The following is a 15,167-nucleotide window of genomic DNA, read 5'->3' as shown; positions in this document are numbered from 1 at the left end:
AGCACGGCCGACCCCACGCCTTGCACGCTTGACAGTTCGTCCACATTTGTGGCGACTACCACCTTGGACATTTCTGGATGGCTACTGGATTTGGTAGGAGCTCCCGATTCCCACGTGCGCTGTCGGTTGTCGAATCGAGTAGAGTAATGATCGCCCACCATACCGCTGCTAGTTATCCGACGATCGAAATACTTTCTGGGCGGTTCCAACGGCCGTACGACGTGAGCATAAACTCGATTGACTTGAACATGTCTGATAAGTCTTTCACAGATGTCGCTTCATCACGTTGCTCTACTGTGAGGCATCAACGACACACGTGCCGTTGTGGCAGTGACACTTAGTCAATTCCACCGAGCCGTTCTCGGACGTTCTAGTCCCTTGCACCTTCAAGCTATCTTTCAATGCTCAAGCAGCAGGATCGATAGTGAGAAATATGTTTCCCTCGCTCGGGGCTGAAGCGACCTGGCTACCTCCTGGATGAGTCCCGTTTGCCCACACGATGAGACCCCCATTATCTCCAGCAACTTCTAAACGGCTACCAGCAAAAGGATCCCCAAAGACGGTACTGAGGTCGTACCAGACCGAAGCACCATCCAGGTTATATGCCCATACCTGCTGAGGGGCGCCTGTGTACAGACCATCCCCGGTCTTCGTAATTTTGATAGCAATACCTCCAGACTTCTCATCGCGACGCATTTGTTCCCAGTAGATACCACCTGGAATCATCAGCTAGGGTTTGAGTCAAAACCTGTGTTGGTACCTACCAGCCTTAATATCATGACGGGGACCGACTGAGCCGCCAACAGACCACACGTAAACAGGCTCTTTTGAATTGTTTAGTACGACAGCGATACCAACAGCTCCAGCTGAGGCCGTCAATGCCAAGAACTGTGGAATCATGAAGCGCATGCTGTGCAATATGTTCAGAGCGAGTGTGGTGCAATCGAGTTGACTGTAACGACGGGAGTTATGGAAACGATGCCTTCCCAGCGGAGCGATGGATCGTCACGAAGGCTGCATTGCTGCATCTTATACTGTGTCTTAGCTGCCTTTAAGGTTCTCAAAAGAACGATACCGCTAAGTCGCAAGTCATCGTGCCAGCATTGACTATGGGCCCACTCCTTAGCTGACCAACTCACAAATCCATGTCCGGGATGACAGATTCGAGCACCAGTATTGCCAGACCAATCGTGAGTACTGTTCCTGACGACTAAACTTGCTTGGCAGATCCGCCAGCATGTATATTGTGGTTCTGTATTGCGTTCGGATAATTTCAATACTCCGATAGATTGCCAACACCTTGCCGTGCGCTGCCAGCAGAGCAGAGGCAATACATTTAATATGGCTATTCACGTTGACCATGCGGGCATGGGTGTTGACCTGTATACTAAGTATCGGTCGATACGTGCAAGACCATTGCGAAAAGAAGCTCGTAAGACTGTTCAAGGCTTCAAATCTGTTAATCCCTGTTCACTGGTTGTGATAGGAAAGTCGAATGGAGATGAACTTCAGCAGGATGAGTACCGAAGTCCAAACATTAGAGTACTTTGCAAAAGTTCAGAGAGTGACGACTAAGTTACAAACCGTTCTGAGAGCTGGACTCTACAGGCTTTTTCTATAGAATTTTCGTCTTGATCATTACCGAAATCGCTGCACGTGAACCTTATTAACGCCTTTCCTGTCTCTACACTTTTGAGTCATATTCTCTTTCTACCTTGCCGCTTTATCAAAATTCTAGTACATGAGCAAATTGATGCTTCAATGTACAATCGTCAGAAGTTTCTTCATAACGTTAGGTCATTCTTCATGTACCATCACCGTCATGGCTGCACAGATTTGATGCCAAGATTGTTAAAGTTTTTGTGGAACATCGGGTTCAACAACGACAGGTAAGGTACTTCCTCACGTGGTGAAATCGTGAAGTCGTACCTCTCAACATGTGTGCATAGTTGACGGCGACCGGCCTTGGCTTATCACCACTGCAACTGGTCATTGCGTGACGCGTTTTTGTACAATCATCTATTCGTTTTGTGCTCAACACAAGTTGTTACTTCGCTACAAGTCTTCGAAACACGGTTGAATGCGCCAACACATAACGTATCGGCTTTCTACTCATTCGTTCCATGCGTTCCCAGAGATCAGTGCTGGTGGGAGGGTAGCATCGAGCCCATCATAACATGTAGCTGATGCAACAACAACTGTCACACTAAGAATCAAGTATCTGGCGCATAACTCAAGGCACCGGCGTTTCTACGTTTGTGATTTGGTTTTCGCTGCTTCGCCTCAACAGCTGCGTGTTTGACGCAAGCAGCCTTGCGCGTAGCAGCTGTACGCGAACTCCACTCCGCTATTTTGCGTTAGATAGAGAACGCCTGATTCTGACGTAGCCCACTCACAGCAGTCGTCAGCGGCACATACGACAGCTGCACGGGGCTGAGGGCTAGATTTCGATAGCGCTTTGTTACCTGGAGTAGTCTAAGTTTATCGCTATGGGCGCATAATCTCCATTTATATAACATGTCTTCGAGGAACAGTTCTCCAGTTGCTCAGTCGTCGACAACTTTCGCAAACCACAACATATCTACACGATGGCCTCCAAGGGCGAAGACTGCGATTGCCCAACCCAGGCTCTATGGACATTCCCAGCGCCGGGCGACAAATCTCTGATGCCTGACAAGAATCCTCAGAGCTCTAGCTTCTTGGTCGAGCAATACCTTGAAACATCAGCTCATCATCCGCCTACTTCAGGCTTTGGTGCTACTCCCCTGTTCGTAAACGACGTCGTCGAGCTGACATGGCCTGGGGATTTTGATGTTCCTTTTGCGTTGCATCGAAATCTCTACTGCAAACCCTGCCAGCAGAAGATTAGGGATCAGAGTAGTCAGGAACAGTTTGACTGGGAGTCTTGTTGTAAGTTCATCTCGCTGCATGACTTGGATTACCAAGCATTCTCTCTGATGTTTCCAATGACATGAATTTGACCATGGTGTCAGACGAGAGGCCGAACCATGGGGGAATATGGTCTACAAGTTTCGACGTAATGGGATCGGGTATGGTCAAAGTGCCAGTCAAATTTGATTTCACTGCAGAAACGGATACGATGGTCTGCGCGTTTGGGTTCCCTGGAACGATGGAAGGCGGTCTTTCGCAAGCCTTTCCCGTCATCAACAAGACGCCACCACAAGACAGGGGAAGGCGCGCTTTCACGTCTGACGCTCCTCGAGGGCTGCCATATGAAGCTGACGAGGCGAAGCCATCGAGCTTGTACATGGTTGGTGGCATGGTTGTCCTTGGGCTTTGTATGATGTTCTTTGCTCGAATCCTCTGGCAAAGGAGGAAGCAAAGGAATGCGCTGCAAATCCTCCGGGTTGGCACTGAACAAGGCGGTCTTGTAGACGAGGCAAAGACTACAAGATACACCGACGACTTGTAAGCTATTACATGCTCGAGCTAGTTGGTCCGCAATGCGTCCAAGACGCCTGCGGGACACGGCCTTGGCGATGATAGTGATGCACGGCAATACAACTGTTTGGATATGCAGCTATGCAAATGAGTGTGATGAGAGATGCAAATGAGTGTGATGAGAGATGAGATGGGAAGAAGCAGGCTAAAACTAGCGGTGCAAGTGTGGGGACAGACTAGCTGCGGGAGGACGGCAGGCGGAGCATCCCAATCCAGACCGGCCGGCGTTGCGAGTTGACGTGAACACCCACCAACTCTCAGGCTCAGCAAACGACAGCCATTCTATCTTTTTTTGCGCGTCTTCTTGGCCTCGGCAGCGTTCGCAGTCTTTGCTTGCTTGCTTTGCGTGTCTTTGTTTTTCTGCTTCCGAGCCTGCATGCTGGAGGTGGACGCGTGGTAAAATGGCGTCCCCTATGCTCGAGAGTCGTATCGAGCCTCACAAGAAGGCGCACTTCAGCCTGCACATCAGCGACCGCATAGGCAGCAGCGACGATGCTCTCGGAGAACTCAGCAGCGTCAAATGTGAGTCCTGGCCGCCATTTCCCTCGTCCATGGCCGCTGGCTGATGCGCAGCGTAGACAACCACAAACCCTCGCAAACGACGGAATCGCGCTCTACAACGCTGACACCGCCCGCCTCGGCCAACCTCTACAGGCTCCGCATTGACGACACGAGCAGTTCGGGCGACAAGGACGTCTTCACCTTCACCGGCCAAAAGTCACAACTGAAGAAGTCCTATGTCCTCGTCTTCGATGCCGCGAACCAGCAGGCCACGCTTGAGCCTCTTTCCAGCAGCTACACGTTCAACCTCGCCACCAGGAACGGCAAAGACGTGTCGTCGCAGCACGCCAAGATATATCCCAAGAAGCTCAAGGACGATGCCCAAGACAAACACGACCAAGAGGACCTGTTTGGCGAGGCAGCAGCCGACGACCAGGGAGGCGATCCTGACGCGGACAACCCCTACGACTTCCGGCACTTCTTGAGCAAGGAGAAAGAGAAACGCGGCGACGAGTCGGAATATCGCTACGCGTCCTCGCCAGACTACAGGACAGGCACGGGCAGCGCCGTCAACACACCGCAGCTGGGCGCTCGCCCGACTGGGGCTGCGGCTCCCGCGCCGAAGCCCATGACTGCCCCGGGCCCCAAGAAGCGCAAGACAGCGACAGCGAACCCCATGGTGAAGCCCAAGAAGGCGCAAGCCACACCAGCCGTCCGCCTCCAACGCACCGCAACCGAGACTGCGTCAAAGCCCAAGGCCAAGTCTACGGCACCGCCAGCATCCAAGATCAAATCCTCCGAAGTCATACACTCGTCTGACGAATCCGACGGCGAAGTGGCTTCATCCCCCGCGCGCTCATCGCCCCCTCCTGACCAAGGCCAACAACACCACAGTGATGAAGAGGAAGATGATGATCGTCATGACGCAGAGGGTGAGTCAGATGACGACGGCGGTCTGGAGATTGAAGTGCCCGATGCCCGCCCACCACGACGCAACAACGGTGCCTTGGCCTCTCTAGGCCTTGGTCAGAGCCTCGGTGCAGGCTACTTGCGCTCACCCTCAAACGGTCCCATCTCCCTCGCTAGCGCAGCCAACAGCGACATCGAAGGCTCGCCAAACCCACACGCACGCAATCGCAACGCTCAAGATGAGATTGACTTTGGTGATCTGGGCGGCGACGACGCAGAAGGTGAAGACGACGATGACGATGACTACAATAACAGGGACATCGAGCCTATGGACATCGGCCCGCCTGCCCGACAAGAGACAACGGGCCACGATCGAAAGCCTAGCGATGTTGGTGAAGTCGCGGCAGCCGACGACGACGACGAAGATGATCTTGAGGCGCTGATGATGAGAGGCTTGGAGGGCGGAGATAGCAGCGAAGAGAGTGAAGAGGAGTGAAATCATCTTCGATTGATGGTTCTGTCAACTGTGCATCTGACGAGCCATCCTCCCAGCTCATCGCTTGTACGAGCAGATGCATGCTTGCTGGTCATAGCCAAATCACTTCGGATTGCCTTGCGAGCATGACACCTCCGTCTATGAGCCCCGAAGTCTCATCAGCTTGCTCTGTCGAGAGTGAAAGCGAACACTGCTTCTGTCGCTAGTGAAGACTCCAGCGATGTTGGTAGAGCCATTGGCTCAACCTTCACCAGCTGCGACACTACCCGCACTATCTTCTGTTTCTGCTGATAGTAGATTTCCCAATCTTTCTGCACAAGGTTGCAACGAGGTTAGCACCCGGTCCAGAAGCAAGCAATCACTTGGTAGCTCTCCACTTCATACTTCATTGGAAGCTTTCCACAGCTATGCCAAGGTACGAAGAAATACCCAGTCCACCACGTGGCAGAAGATGGAGCAACATGTTTCATGCACTTTGCATATACCATCGGCATGAGAGACGGTCTGTAGAAAGCTCATCAATCGGCACTCAAATTGCAAAATCGAGTCCCGCACCTATATAGCATTCGCGCTACTTCTAGCTACGGTTTACTATAGCGTTACTTAGTTTGTTAAGCCAGCGTGGGAGCTAGGAGGCTAGTAGCAGAGCGAGACATTACCGTCGACAAAGATTGTAAATTTTGTATAACTCCATGCCGTGCTTGAGCCAGGCCGATGACTGAGGAATTGATGAAGAAGCTGGTAGAGCTGCCCTAGCCATATCCCTCTACCCGTCAGTCACAGTATTGTAAGACGTAGTAACAACGTTGTCTTCGAACGAGGTGTATTGTGCTACTCCCTTGTGGATAACAAATCGGTGATGAGCTGCGTTGACTTTGATCAAAGCCGATATACCATTCGTTCTAGAGGGAGATCGGCTTCTAAAATCAGCATCCCCCACGTCGACGGTCCCTGCGCTAGCGTGCCGTAGCCCGAGGCTTGTGTGTACGCGTCGCCCGGCATCGTCGGCCATTTCCCGCCTCCTGGTGCGAACCTCAGCCAAATCGAACATTGGATTTCCTTCTTCTCTCGTTTTCGTTCAGCGTTACCATGCGTTCACTCGCTCTTCTTAGTCTCTCGGCCCTGGCTGCAGCGGCCATCACACCACAGAACATACTGGATCAGGATGAAGTCATCGAGAGGGAGGCGGGCCGGGAATACACCGTGAAACTGGGATGCGTCGGATGCCCTGTTCGTGCCTGGACGAGCCCTGAAAAGGCGGAATGGCTACATCCGTCTCCAAACAGCTCGCTAGTGGGTGTATCCCATCGCATGCAGGAGGCTGCGCTTGCTAACCATAAATCAGTTGCTCAAGTTCGACATGACCGAGTTCAGCGATGCGTTACTCCTCAACGGCAATCGCATCTTCCCCCTGGACCCCATGCCCCTTCATATCAATGCCGTACAGGTATCCACCAATATACAGCAGGACGAGATGGAATCCGGAGACAAAGACAACGACACATTGGAGCTAAACAAGCACAGGAGAATGATGTTTCCGCTCCAATACCAGCATACCATCTTTCGCGCTCAAAAGCCCGAACACTTGTGGCTTCAATTCAACGTGACTGGTCTGCCCTGGGGAGAAGGACCTGAGCCGATCAAGATGGGTCAGAAGGTCGTTCAGATATTATTACACAAGGAATATGATGAGCACCTTGTGTATGACAAGAACTTGGGCGGTCCCTACATCCTCTCCATCCAAGACGTACAAGTTGTTGAGGCAAAGAACAGAATGCAACCACCTAGGATGAAGTGTGGAAAGCTGGCTATGGTGCAAACGTCGTTCGATCCAAGCGAATGGGACGAGTATGGCAAAATTGGCACGTGGTCGAGAACCTGGAACTTCTTCGTTGGTAAGATACAGCTTGGAGGAAACACCCTGCTTCTTCCGCTCTTTGCACTGGTTGCGGCTAGCCTCATCATGGCTCGTCGCCTGTTTTTGCGAAGGCAGCAGGAAAATACAGGCACCGATTCGGATGCTGAGACTGCTTTGTTGGGCCGCGACGCACCTCCACCGTACGCAGACATCCCGGTGATCAAGATTGAAGAGTATGATTAGTTCGTTATGCGGGAAGGGCTGAAGGGCTGGAGCGCAATCAAACCAAGCGCGCCGGAGGCTCGCCCGTATCTCCGCGTCGCATTCGCCCTTTGTGCGCAAGCGGCATCTTGGCTGTATGTACGACATCAATCTCGGGTATTCGCTTTCTTGTTCATTCTTGTGCCCTCTTCATGCTTTTTATTACACCGACATTCTTGCTCCTGCACCCCTCGGGAGCACCCGGGTGAGAAGCGAGAGCGTTTCACAAGCTCGGTAGGTTTAGCCGACACATTGACCTGCTTGACCTCTATCAGGCATCGCCAGCTTGACCGGCTTTGCACTTTACTTTTCCCTTCTATCAGCGACCATGTCTGTCATCATCGAGCAATACAACAAGGAATGGCCGCAGCAATTCGAAAGTATCAAGTCGGAGTTGGAACATTACCTTCAGGACGTCGACTACCTATCGATCCAACACGTGGGTAGCACATCAGTGCCTGGCCTTGTCGCCAAACCTATCATCGATGTTGACATCATAGTTACTCGCGACAATGTCCAGCCTGCTATCGACACTCTCATAGCGAAGGCAAAGTTCGACTACCTTGGGGAACTGGGTATCGAGGACCGTCATGTCTTCAATGACCCCAACCAGTCTTTGCGCCATAACATCTATGTGTGCGTCGACGGTGTTGCACAAACGCGCAATCATCTCAGCTTACGTGACACGCTACGCTCAAACGTCGAGTTGAGGGATGAACTTGCACGTGTGAAGCTCGAACTTGCAGCCAAGACAAACAACATCATCGACTATATGATTGGCAAGGGAAATGTCATTCAGAAGATACTCAAAGCCTCTGGTGTTCTGACAAAGGAAGAACTCGCAGCAATCGCCCGCGCAAATATAAAAGGCGAACGCTTTGGCGCCATCAAAACACGTCGTTTGCTCCTCCGCGAATTCGTCATGAAGGATGAGGAAAGCTACTTTCTTCTCGAGGGAAACGAGCAAAACGCACGTTATCAGGAATGGCCCCCACGTACACGCCAAGAAGCTCGTCAGCTCGTCCTGGAGAACATTCGCAACCACAACGATGTGCCCCGGACCAAGTACGAACTTGCCGTCGAAAACCTCGACGAGCAGTTCATCGGCCGCGTAGGCGCCAAGACGTCTCAAGCAAACTCTGACTCCCTACCAGGAGAAACCACCATCAAGCCAGTCACCCGTGCCAACCTCTGGTTCTCCTTCTTGCCTTCTATGCAAGGTCAAGGTTTCGCAACCGAAGCCATGACGGCTTTCATTGATGCTCTGAAGGAACGACTGCAGGATCAAGGGAAACTAGAAATGGAGATTGAGTGTGATCCAAGGAACGAGGGAAGCTGGAAGTTGGCAGAAAGGCTGGGATTTGAAAGACACAGCCTCACGAAGGAGAAAGAGATGATCAAGGGGGAATGGGTGGATAGTCTGGTCATGAAGAAGGTCGTTGGGGACGTGTAAGTCATACTGTCTTTGGCATATATTTGGCAGAGAGAGGCTAATTTACGACAGGCCATATGCAGCAAAACATGTGAGAAGAGGCAGCAAAGTCAGCAGTAGTATGCGGCTGAGTGCGACGGAGCTATTCGAAAGCTGTCACTGAGAGAGTACTTGTTGCAGACCACCCATGGTGCAGGTTCTTGGCATCAAGGGGTCTTTCATTTATCCTAACGATCGACCTTCAAACCTTTTAAGGTCTAAACGACTTTGGTGCAAAACTTCGGACGCCGATTTCCTTATTCCAGATTCCCCTGTTATTCGTGTGTTGTGTCCAGGATTGCGTGAATGCAGATTACTACCAATGATCTTCCCGACATAACGGCATGAATAGCATTGTTAATGGCGTAAGACTTGGTCAACGCATCAAGCGAGTGTGTTAGGTTCAAGACCCAAAAAAAGACAATATGTACAACGAAACCACTTCCATCACAAGGCAGATCACAGTAATCCTCCAGCTCCGGGTTCTCTGACTATACCAATACAGCACGGTATCGTACCGACGTCTCTTCCGCAACCTTCCTCCAGTCTAATTCCATCTAGATCGGGGTCGCAGTGCTGATGTCGATCAACGTAATTGGCTCGATATTATTTGGTGTAGGTGCGGCGCCATCCGCATCTCCAGTGACGGTAGACAGAGAAAATGCCGTACTGAGATCGATCAATGTGATAGGTGTTAGGATATCACTTGTCTCTTGCGGCGTAGAAGCCTCACTGGGCTGCGTGATCAACGTAGTTGGTGCGAGACCATCGCCGGATGTCGCTGTCACGCTCGTTCCCGTGGTAGTGGTGTTGGGAAACGTTCCGTCATCTGTCGGGATGGCATTGATGGTGACGATCAAAGTCGTCGTTACGGTAATGGTGGCGGTGTCGGGACCATGCGACCAGGACTTCGTTCCCCAATGTGCGTCGCGTTTATAGACATTGGGTTTCAGGCGCTCGAGTGGTGCGACTAGTGCAAGAGTGGAAGGTATGATTGGAAAGAACAGGAGATATTTCATGGTGATGGTAGGGAAGATACGTATCTGGAAGAAAGCTGGAGCTGATGAGTGGTGAAGCAACGATACCATGTTGCGAAGACAAGATATATAGCCTTGCCGACCTCTATGCCACACGTAAGATCAAAGCTGGATGTCACCAAACTTGGGGTCCTGACGCGTGTACCTCCAGCATTTTCCGAATTAATCAAGCCACAGGAAACGCCCGCCGTGTACATCCCCTTGACGTCTTCTAGTATCCTGAGCACATCTCGGACAAGTTTTCAACAAGACTCATTGCTACTAGTACCACTTTATTCATGTCAGCCATTTCATGAGAAGGGTTTAACGATACACCAAAAGTTAGGCGATGTACTTGTATGATACAGGGGTTTCTTCCATCTCTCATATGCACTTGACCAATGCTCACTGTGGATAGCAAAAAGACATTTTGTAGATGTCAACAAACACTTTGAGTACTTCGGATAGGTCTCTCATACCACTGCCATTCTCGCGACATACGCGTCTCTTAGCTATATTCTGATAAATCAACAAAGCCATCAGGACTACGTATGCTGGCAGGCATCGGACTCTGCGTGCACCGGTATGTGCGTGCACGCTCTTGGCTCATACAGTCAGATTTACGGACGGAGGTCACGCAACGGACTTTTGGCGAAATCCGTACTCTGTGTGTCTGAACCTAGGCTGACACGGAGCCCAAGCTTCGGCGTAGCGAGTCAAATAGCTGTGTTGTCATTGCTGACTTTCGGGGCGAGCACATCTGACCCAGCCATGGGTTTCTAGAGTGGCGCAGCGAAGATAAGTCTCTTGCAAGAACGAATGGTTGCACCATGTTGCCAGCAGACATGAGAAGTACCTGCCTTAGCAAAACGACTTAGCAACACAACCTGGCCATTAGCACGCGCCTTCCTCCCGATTTGACCTATACATTCGCCTGAGCGAAACAAACTGGCGCATACCTACATCACTGCGAAGGATTAGAGGTGGGTTCGTTGCGATGTGCGACGAGCTGTCAATGTTTGCGATAAGACAAGGCTGGCGCGTGGCTGGGTTCGGGCATTTCAGCCAATGGCGCAATGCACACATGAGGTCATCGCCCCCTTTGATCAACTCTTCACCATCACGCACTTTACCTTGATCTTTGAACCACTGCAAACAAGAAAAGGTGGCGATCTGCTTCGGAATCTCTTACAAAACTGCATGTACGCATGCTGTTAGCACAGGTAGATCGATACGCATATACACTCGACCAGTTACTGGATCACTACTTTACCAGCGATGAGGATCATTAGCCTGCTGCTCACGGTATAGGTTTGCATGACAGTGGACGTATTTTTCCTGGAGTGTATCCGCCAGGCTCCTTTGCCTGAACTTCAAATTTCCATCAATCTTGATCCCCACGATTTACGATCCCCTCGATGCTACCTAGGAAATATGATATAGGGATAGGACAGCGTAGTTCAACATCCATATGAGTAGCCAAGATGACCTGATCTTGTTTACAGAATCCGCATGGTCTATTGCTAAGATCAAACAGACACGAAAGGCCACAGCAACTATTTACCATACCTACTATCTACGGATTACCACAATGTGTGAACTACCACATCATGCAAAACACGACTCCGTCTAGCTCACCACACATGAACTTAGTCTTCAAGCTACACCAGTGGCTCTGTGTCCGTCAATTCACTAGTGAACGTGAACTTTATGTGCTGGTTGTAGGTTCTTGGAATCTCCTTCTAGACTCATTCAACACACCCGCACCTTCTTCGACACGAACCGCAATTTCTCCAATGGTAACATCTTGGTAGTGTACTCACTTTCCCACACCACGCTGACATCCTTTAGCATCTTATCAATATGGCAACACGGCCACTCGCTTTCAGCGACTTCATGCGCCGTTGTTTCAGGCCATGCAGCGAGCGCGATCCATCCGATAAAGCTCACTGTCCGATATGTACCGAGGAGTACGATCGTGGTATTCATCAGGCGATCCGCATCGTAGTGCAGCCGCCCGCTCAGTGCAACCACGAGTTCTGTCGCCATTGTCTCGAGAAGATCTTCTCCCGTCGCAAAACCCAAGGAACCGCGAACCTTTGTCCGCTGTGTCGCACTAGATGGTTTCAAGCAGAGTACCAGGACGTATCGGCCCGCAATCAGAGCTTGGAAAACCAGGCAAATAATGCGCCTCTCACCCAAGATTCCGCGTCTCGACAACCTGCAACCTCGAATGAAGAGCATCTCAGAAGGCCTGTAACAGTACCACCCTCTCAGCGTGAGGCACGGCCATACATCCGCAATAGTCGACCGTTTGCGCCTGTAGCTCGACCACATGCGCCATCAAGATCACACCACGGTCAGAAACCTACGACTCAATTCTCTGGGGGGTTTCCCTTCTCCGGGGGGGTTCCTTTCTCTGGCGGGTTTCCCTTCTTCGGGACGTTTCCCTTCTCCGAGGGGTCTCCCTTCGCTAATGGGTTTCCCTTCTCCGGGACGTCTCCCTTTGGTCAGCAAGCTGCCCCAGTAACAAGCGCCCCAAACACGTCACAACAGCCGAACGGTAGGCCAACGAACAGACGGCCTGCGCCCGGAACAAGCGATCAGCCTCCAAGTAAGAGAGGTATTATGGGTGGAAGTGGATCAAGTAAGAAAGTACCGTCACCTCGTCCTAGAGAAGCCGAGCTTCAACGCCGTACATCAGCCCTGGATGCTCGTGAGAGAGATCTAGCACAACGCGAACTACGCGTCGAGAGGGATCGCCAAGAACTGCAGCGGCGACAACGGGAGTTTAACGCTATGACTGAGCATGCGCGAGCGTATCGGCGTAATCCAGACGCGAATGTGTAGCTTTTACAGAAAACTGTGAGACTCAACACAGGAAAGTGGCTGCAGGATTGTGTTGCGAAAATTGGTTGAGAGAGGTTGGGCGTGGAACAGCGTGAACAAGAATGGAGACATGTGCGGAAGAGTCAGAGAGGGATCCAGTCGCGTGAACTAGTCGTACTCTATTACCATAGCACGGTTGATGGCAGCCCGATGCAGCAAGCAAGTTACCTCCTTAGCACCTCATAGACTCGACTCTGGCGTGGGTTATATCTGCCAGCCAAAATTGCCATGACCCCAGATGAGTGCAGGATACATTACTACGGCATACATCTATCGATTCGCATACCGATAGCGCTCTCTCTTCCCTCCCCATGGTGTTTGCAAGTTTCCGTCCCAAGCTTTCATGAGTGCCTTTCTCTTGCAGTCCTAACAGCTCTTCTGAGCTCATGTCGCCGGGTCCGATACCTCGACAATCGGCGAGAAACATCCCGGAGCTGACGAAGCGAGTGGAGGGAGGTTAACAGATCCTTCATGAACCCGTTTATACTCCAAATAATGGATACTAAAATTTGTTTGCCTTCGATGCAGCAAGTTGAAGTGGTCGATATAACTTTGATCGTCCGCTAGAGTGGCGTGCGTAGGGGATGTTGAGGCTGCTGCACCGACTGTATCACAGTGAAGACCGAAATGCAGTGAGTGCCCGCTTGATAACACTCAGATTGTCTTGTCGTTCCGACGCAGATATCTAGGCAGCCAGATAGAGACAAGACAACACAAGTGGCTGATTATCTGGGCATACAAAGGAACAACTGGCGAAGAGAACAGTAGTAGACACAGAGAACAGAATTTTGCTTTGACTCACAAACACACGTTCTGGGGGATCACAGTGAGGTTTCTTAGACATGCCATTGTGACCAGAATAGGGCCATTGGGACAATGCGACGAGCTAATGGCTGTTGGCTTTGGATAGTCTCGCAGCTTCATGCCCTTGCCGAGATGTTATGTTACCGTTACCGAGCTTCATAACGCCAAAAAAGCAGCCGTGACGCTGGAGTCAGAGTGATGAAGTGAAATTATCAATGATCACTTCGTGAGACATTTTGCACAGTGGCTGTGTTCTGGCAGAGTACATTAGTGACTGATACTTTCGAGGCTAGCACGGAACCGACCTAGTCTTATCGCTTGCATTCTATCCCTGCAGGCACAATGTCGATCGCATTCAACTTTTGGCGTCTGTTAGGTGAATCCAGAGAAAGCACAACGACATCAGAGACAGCGTTTGACAATTATCACACTCATCTTCTGGAAGCTTTGAATTGTCCATTTCTCGAAAAATGGCGGATCCGACGGCCAACCCAGACGTTGCACCTACCACACAGCCAGAATCATCAAACTCAGCATCGTCACAACCCCCCATTGCAGAGCCAACGCCCACTTCCTCGTCGTCAACAGCACCACCTCAGGCATGTGCGCAATGTGGAAAGTCCCCGGACTCGCTTAAGCAGTGCATCAAGTGCCATAGTGTTACTTACTGCAATAAAGACTGCCAAAAGGCGCATTTTAAGGCGCACAAGAAAGCGTGCCCCATCCTTGCGCAGGAGTATGTGAAATTACACGAGCCGAAGATGGCGTCAAAGTCTAGTGCAAGTACGGCTGGAGGAAGAGAGAGGGGACTGCAGAAGTGGCAAGTACGTTATACCGCGTCTCATTTCCATGTTAAGGTTGGTGCTAATGTGGATAGTTTGATACTTGAATCTATGTCGACACAGTGGTGGCGTAGCAATTCGAGAGAAGTGCCTGGATGAAAAAAGAGCTGGACTAATGAGGAAAGACGGAGGGAACCCCTGAGAACAAGTCATAACAAGCTGCTGCACCACAGCTCACTGTGGGCTGTTGTAGTTTACAAGTGCAAACAGCTTGGCATGGTGTTTACGCTTCTCCGGCCGATTCTCTCATGCAGGCGGGTGAACAAGCAAGGTGGTTCGCTAGATGGTCCTTGTGAGAAATGTCTTGCAGCAGATGCACAAGTGGATCGGTCGCACATTTGATAGCGAACTTTTACGTTTGTAAACCAAGACTGGGATCAAACGATTAAACCCTGAATGCAGTGGCGGCAAGATCGAAATGTGCGCAAACGGAAGATCCCGTGACGAGCAGTACAGCGCTGATCATTAACCAAAGACGCATCCAGCTAAAAAGAAGTTTTCCAACGCTGTCAACCAAAAATGCGCTCGCTAGGCAGAGTTGAGAGACATCTCGATGGAAGCCTAGACTCGCATGACACCTATCCTTGTAGGGCAAAGCGTGTCGCGGCAGCTGAGTGTGGCTGTTTTGTGTGACTGCGGGTAGATAGCTTTGGCTTGT

At 51.0% G+C, this 15,167-nt stretch overlaps 8 protein-coding genes across 8 annotated transcripts; 5 read left to right on the top strand and 3 right to left on the bottom strand.

Moving 5' to 3' along the window:
- Positions 1-405: 405 nt before the first annotated feature.
- GT037_006088 (uncharacterized protein) lies at positions 406-909 on the bottom strand (the record flags this gene model as incomplete). The annotated part of the gene is made up of 2 exons (XM_038931135.1): positions 406-716; positions 765-909. 2 exons carry the CDS (start codon positions 907-909, stop codon positions 406-408), a joined length of 456 nt encoding a protein of 151 aa, XP_038786824.1.
- A 1,679-nt stretch (positions 910-2,588) lies between these two features.
- Positions 2,589-3,433, top strand: GT037_006087 (uncharacterized protein; the record flags this gene model as incomplete). Its single annotated transcript, XM_038931134.1, has 2 exons — positions 2,589-2,910; positions 2,994-3,433. The coding sequence occupies 2 exons, from the start codon at positions 2,589-2,591 to the stop codon at positions 3,431-3,433; spliced, it is 762 nt and encodes a 253-aa protein (XP_038786823.1).
- A 430-nt stretch (positions 3,434-3,863) lies between these two features.
- On the top strand, positions 3,864-5,368 carry GT037_006086 (uncharacterized protein; the record flags this gene model as incomplete). The annotated part of the gene is made up of 2 exons (XM_038931133.1): positions 3,864-3,984; positions 4,041-5,368. The coding sequence occupies 2 exons, from the start codon at positions 3,864-3,866 to the stop codon at positions 5,366-5,368; spliced, it is 1,449 nt and encodes a 482-aa protein (XP_038786822.1).
- A 1,089-nt stretch (positions 5,369-6,457) lies between these two features.
- Positions 6,458-9,010, top strand: GT037_006085 (arabinogalactan endo-beta--galactanase; the record flags this gene model as incomplete). Its single annotated transcript, XM_038931132.1, has 4 exons — positions 6,458-6,667; positions 6,714-7,468; positions 7,773-8,936; positions 8,992-9,010. Coding segments are annotated over 4 exons (2,148 nt in total), but the record flags the coding sequence as incomplete, so codon positions are not given.
- Positions 9,011-9,515: 505 nt separating this feature from the next.
- On the bottom strand, positions 9,516-10,046 carry GT037_006084 (uncharacterized protein; the record flags this gene model as incomplete). The annotated part of the gene is made up of 1 exon (XM_038931131.1): positions 9,516-10,046. One exon carries the CDS (start codon positions 10,044-10,046, stop codon positions 9,516-9,518), a length of 531 nt encoding a protein of 176 aa, XP_038786820.1.
- Positions 10,047-11,837: 1,791 nt separating this feature from the next.
- On the top strand, positions 11,838-12,824 carry GT037_006083 (uncharacterized protein; the record flags this gene model as incomplete). Its single annotated transcript, XM_038931130.1, has 1 exon — positions 11,838-12,824. The coding sequence occupies one exon, from the start codon at positions 11,838-11,840 to the stop codon at positions 12,822-12,824; it is 987 nt and encodes a 328-aa protein (XP_038786819.1).
- Positions 12,825-13,035: 211 nt separating this feature from the next.
- Positions 13,036-13,251, bottom strand: GT037_006082 (uncharacterized protein; the record flags this gene model as incomplete). Its single annotated transcript, XM_038931129.1, has 1 exon — positions 13,036-13,251. The coding sequence occupies one exon, from the start codon at positions 13,249-13,251 to the stop codon at positions 13,036-13,038; it is 216 nt and encodes a 71-aa protein (XP_038786818.1).
- Positions 13,252-14,137: 886 nt separating this feature from the next.
- GT037_006081 (uncharacterized protein) lies at positions 14,138-14,556 on the top strand (the record flags this gene model as incomplete). Its single annotated transcript, XM_038931128.1, has 2 exons — positions 14,138-14,491; positions 14,545-14,556. 2 exons carry the CDS (start codon positions 14,138-14,140, stop codon positions 14,554-14,556), a joined length of 366 nt encoding a protein of 121 aa, XP_038786817.1.
- Between the last annotated feature and the right edge of the window lie 611 nt (positions 14,557-15,167).

Source organism: Alternaria burnsii (assembly GCF_013036055.1).
Source record: "Alternaria burnsii strain CBS107.38 chromosome Unknown 732, whole genome shotgun sequence".
In the NCBI taxonomy this organism is placed as follows: Eukaryota; Fungi; Ascomycota; class Dothideomycetes; order Pleosporales; family Pleosporaceae; genus Alternaria; species Alternaria burnsii.
This window is presented reverse-complemented; position numbering and strand designations above follow the sequence as displayed.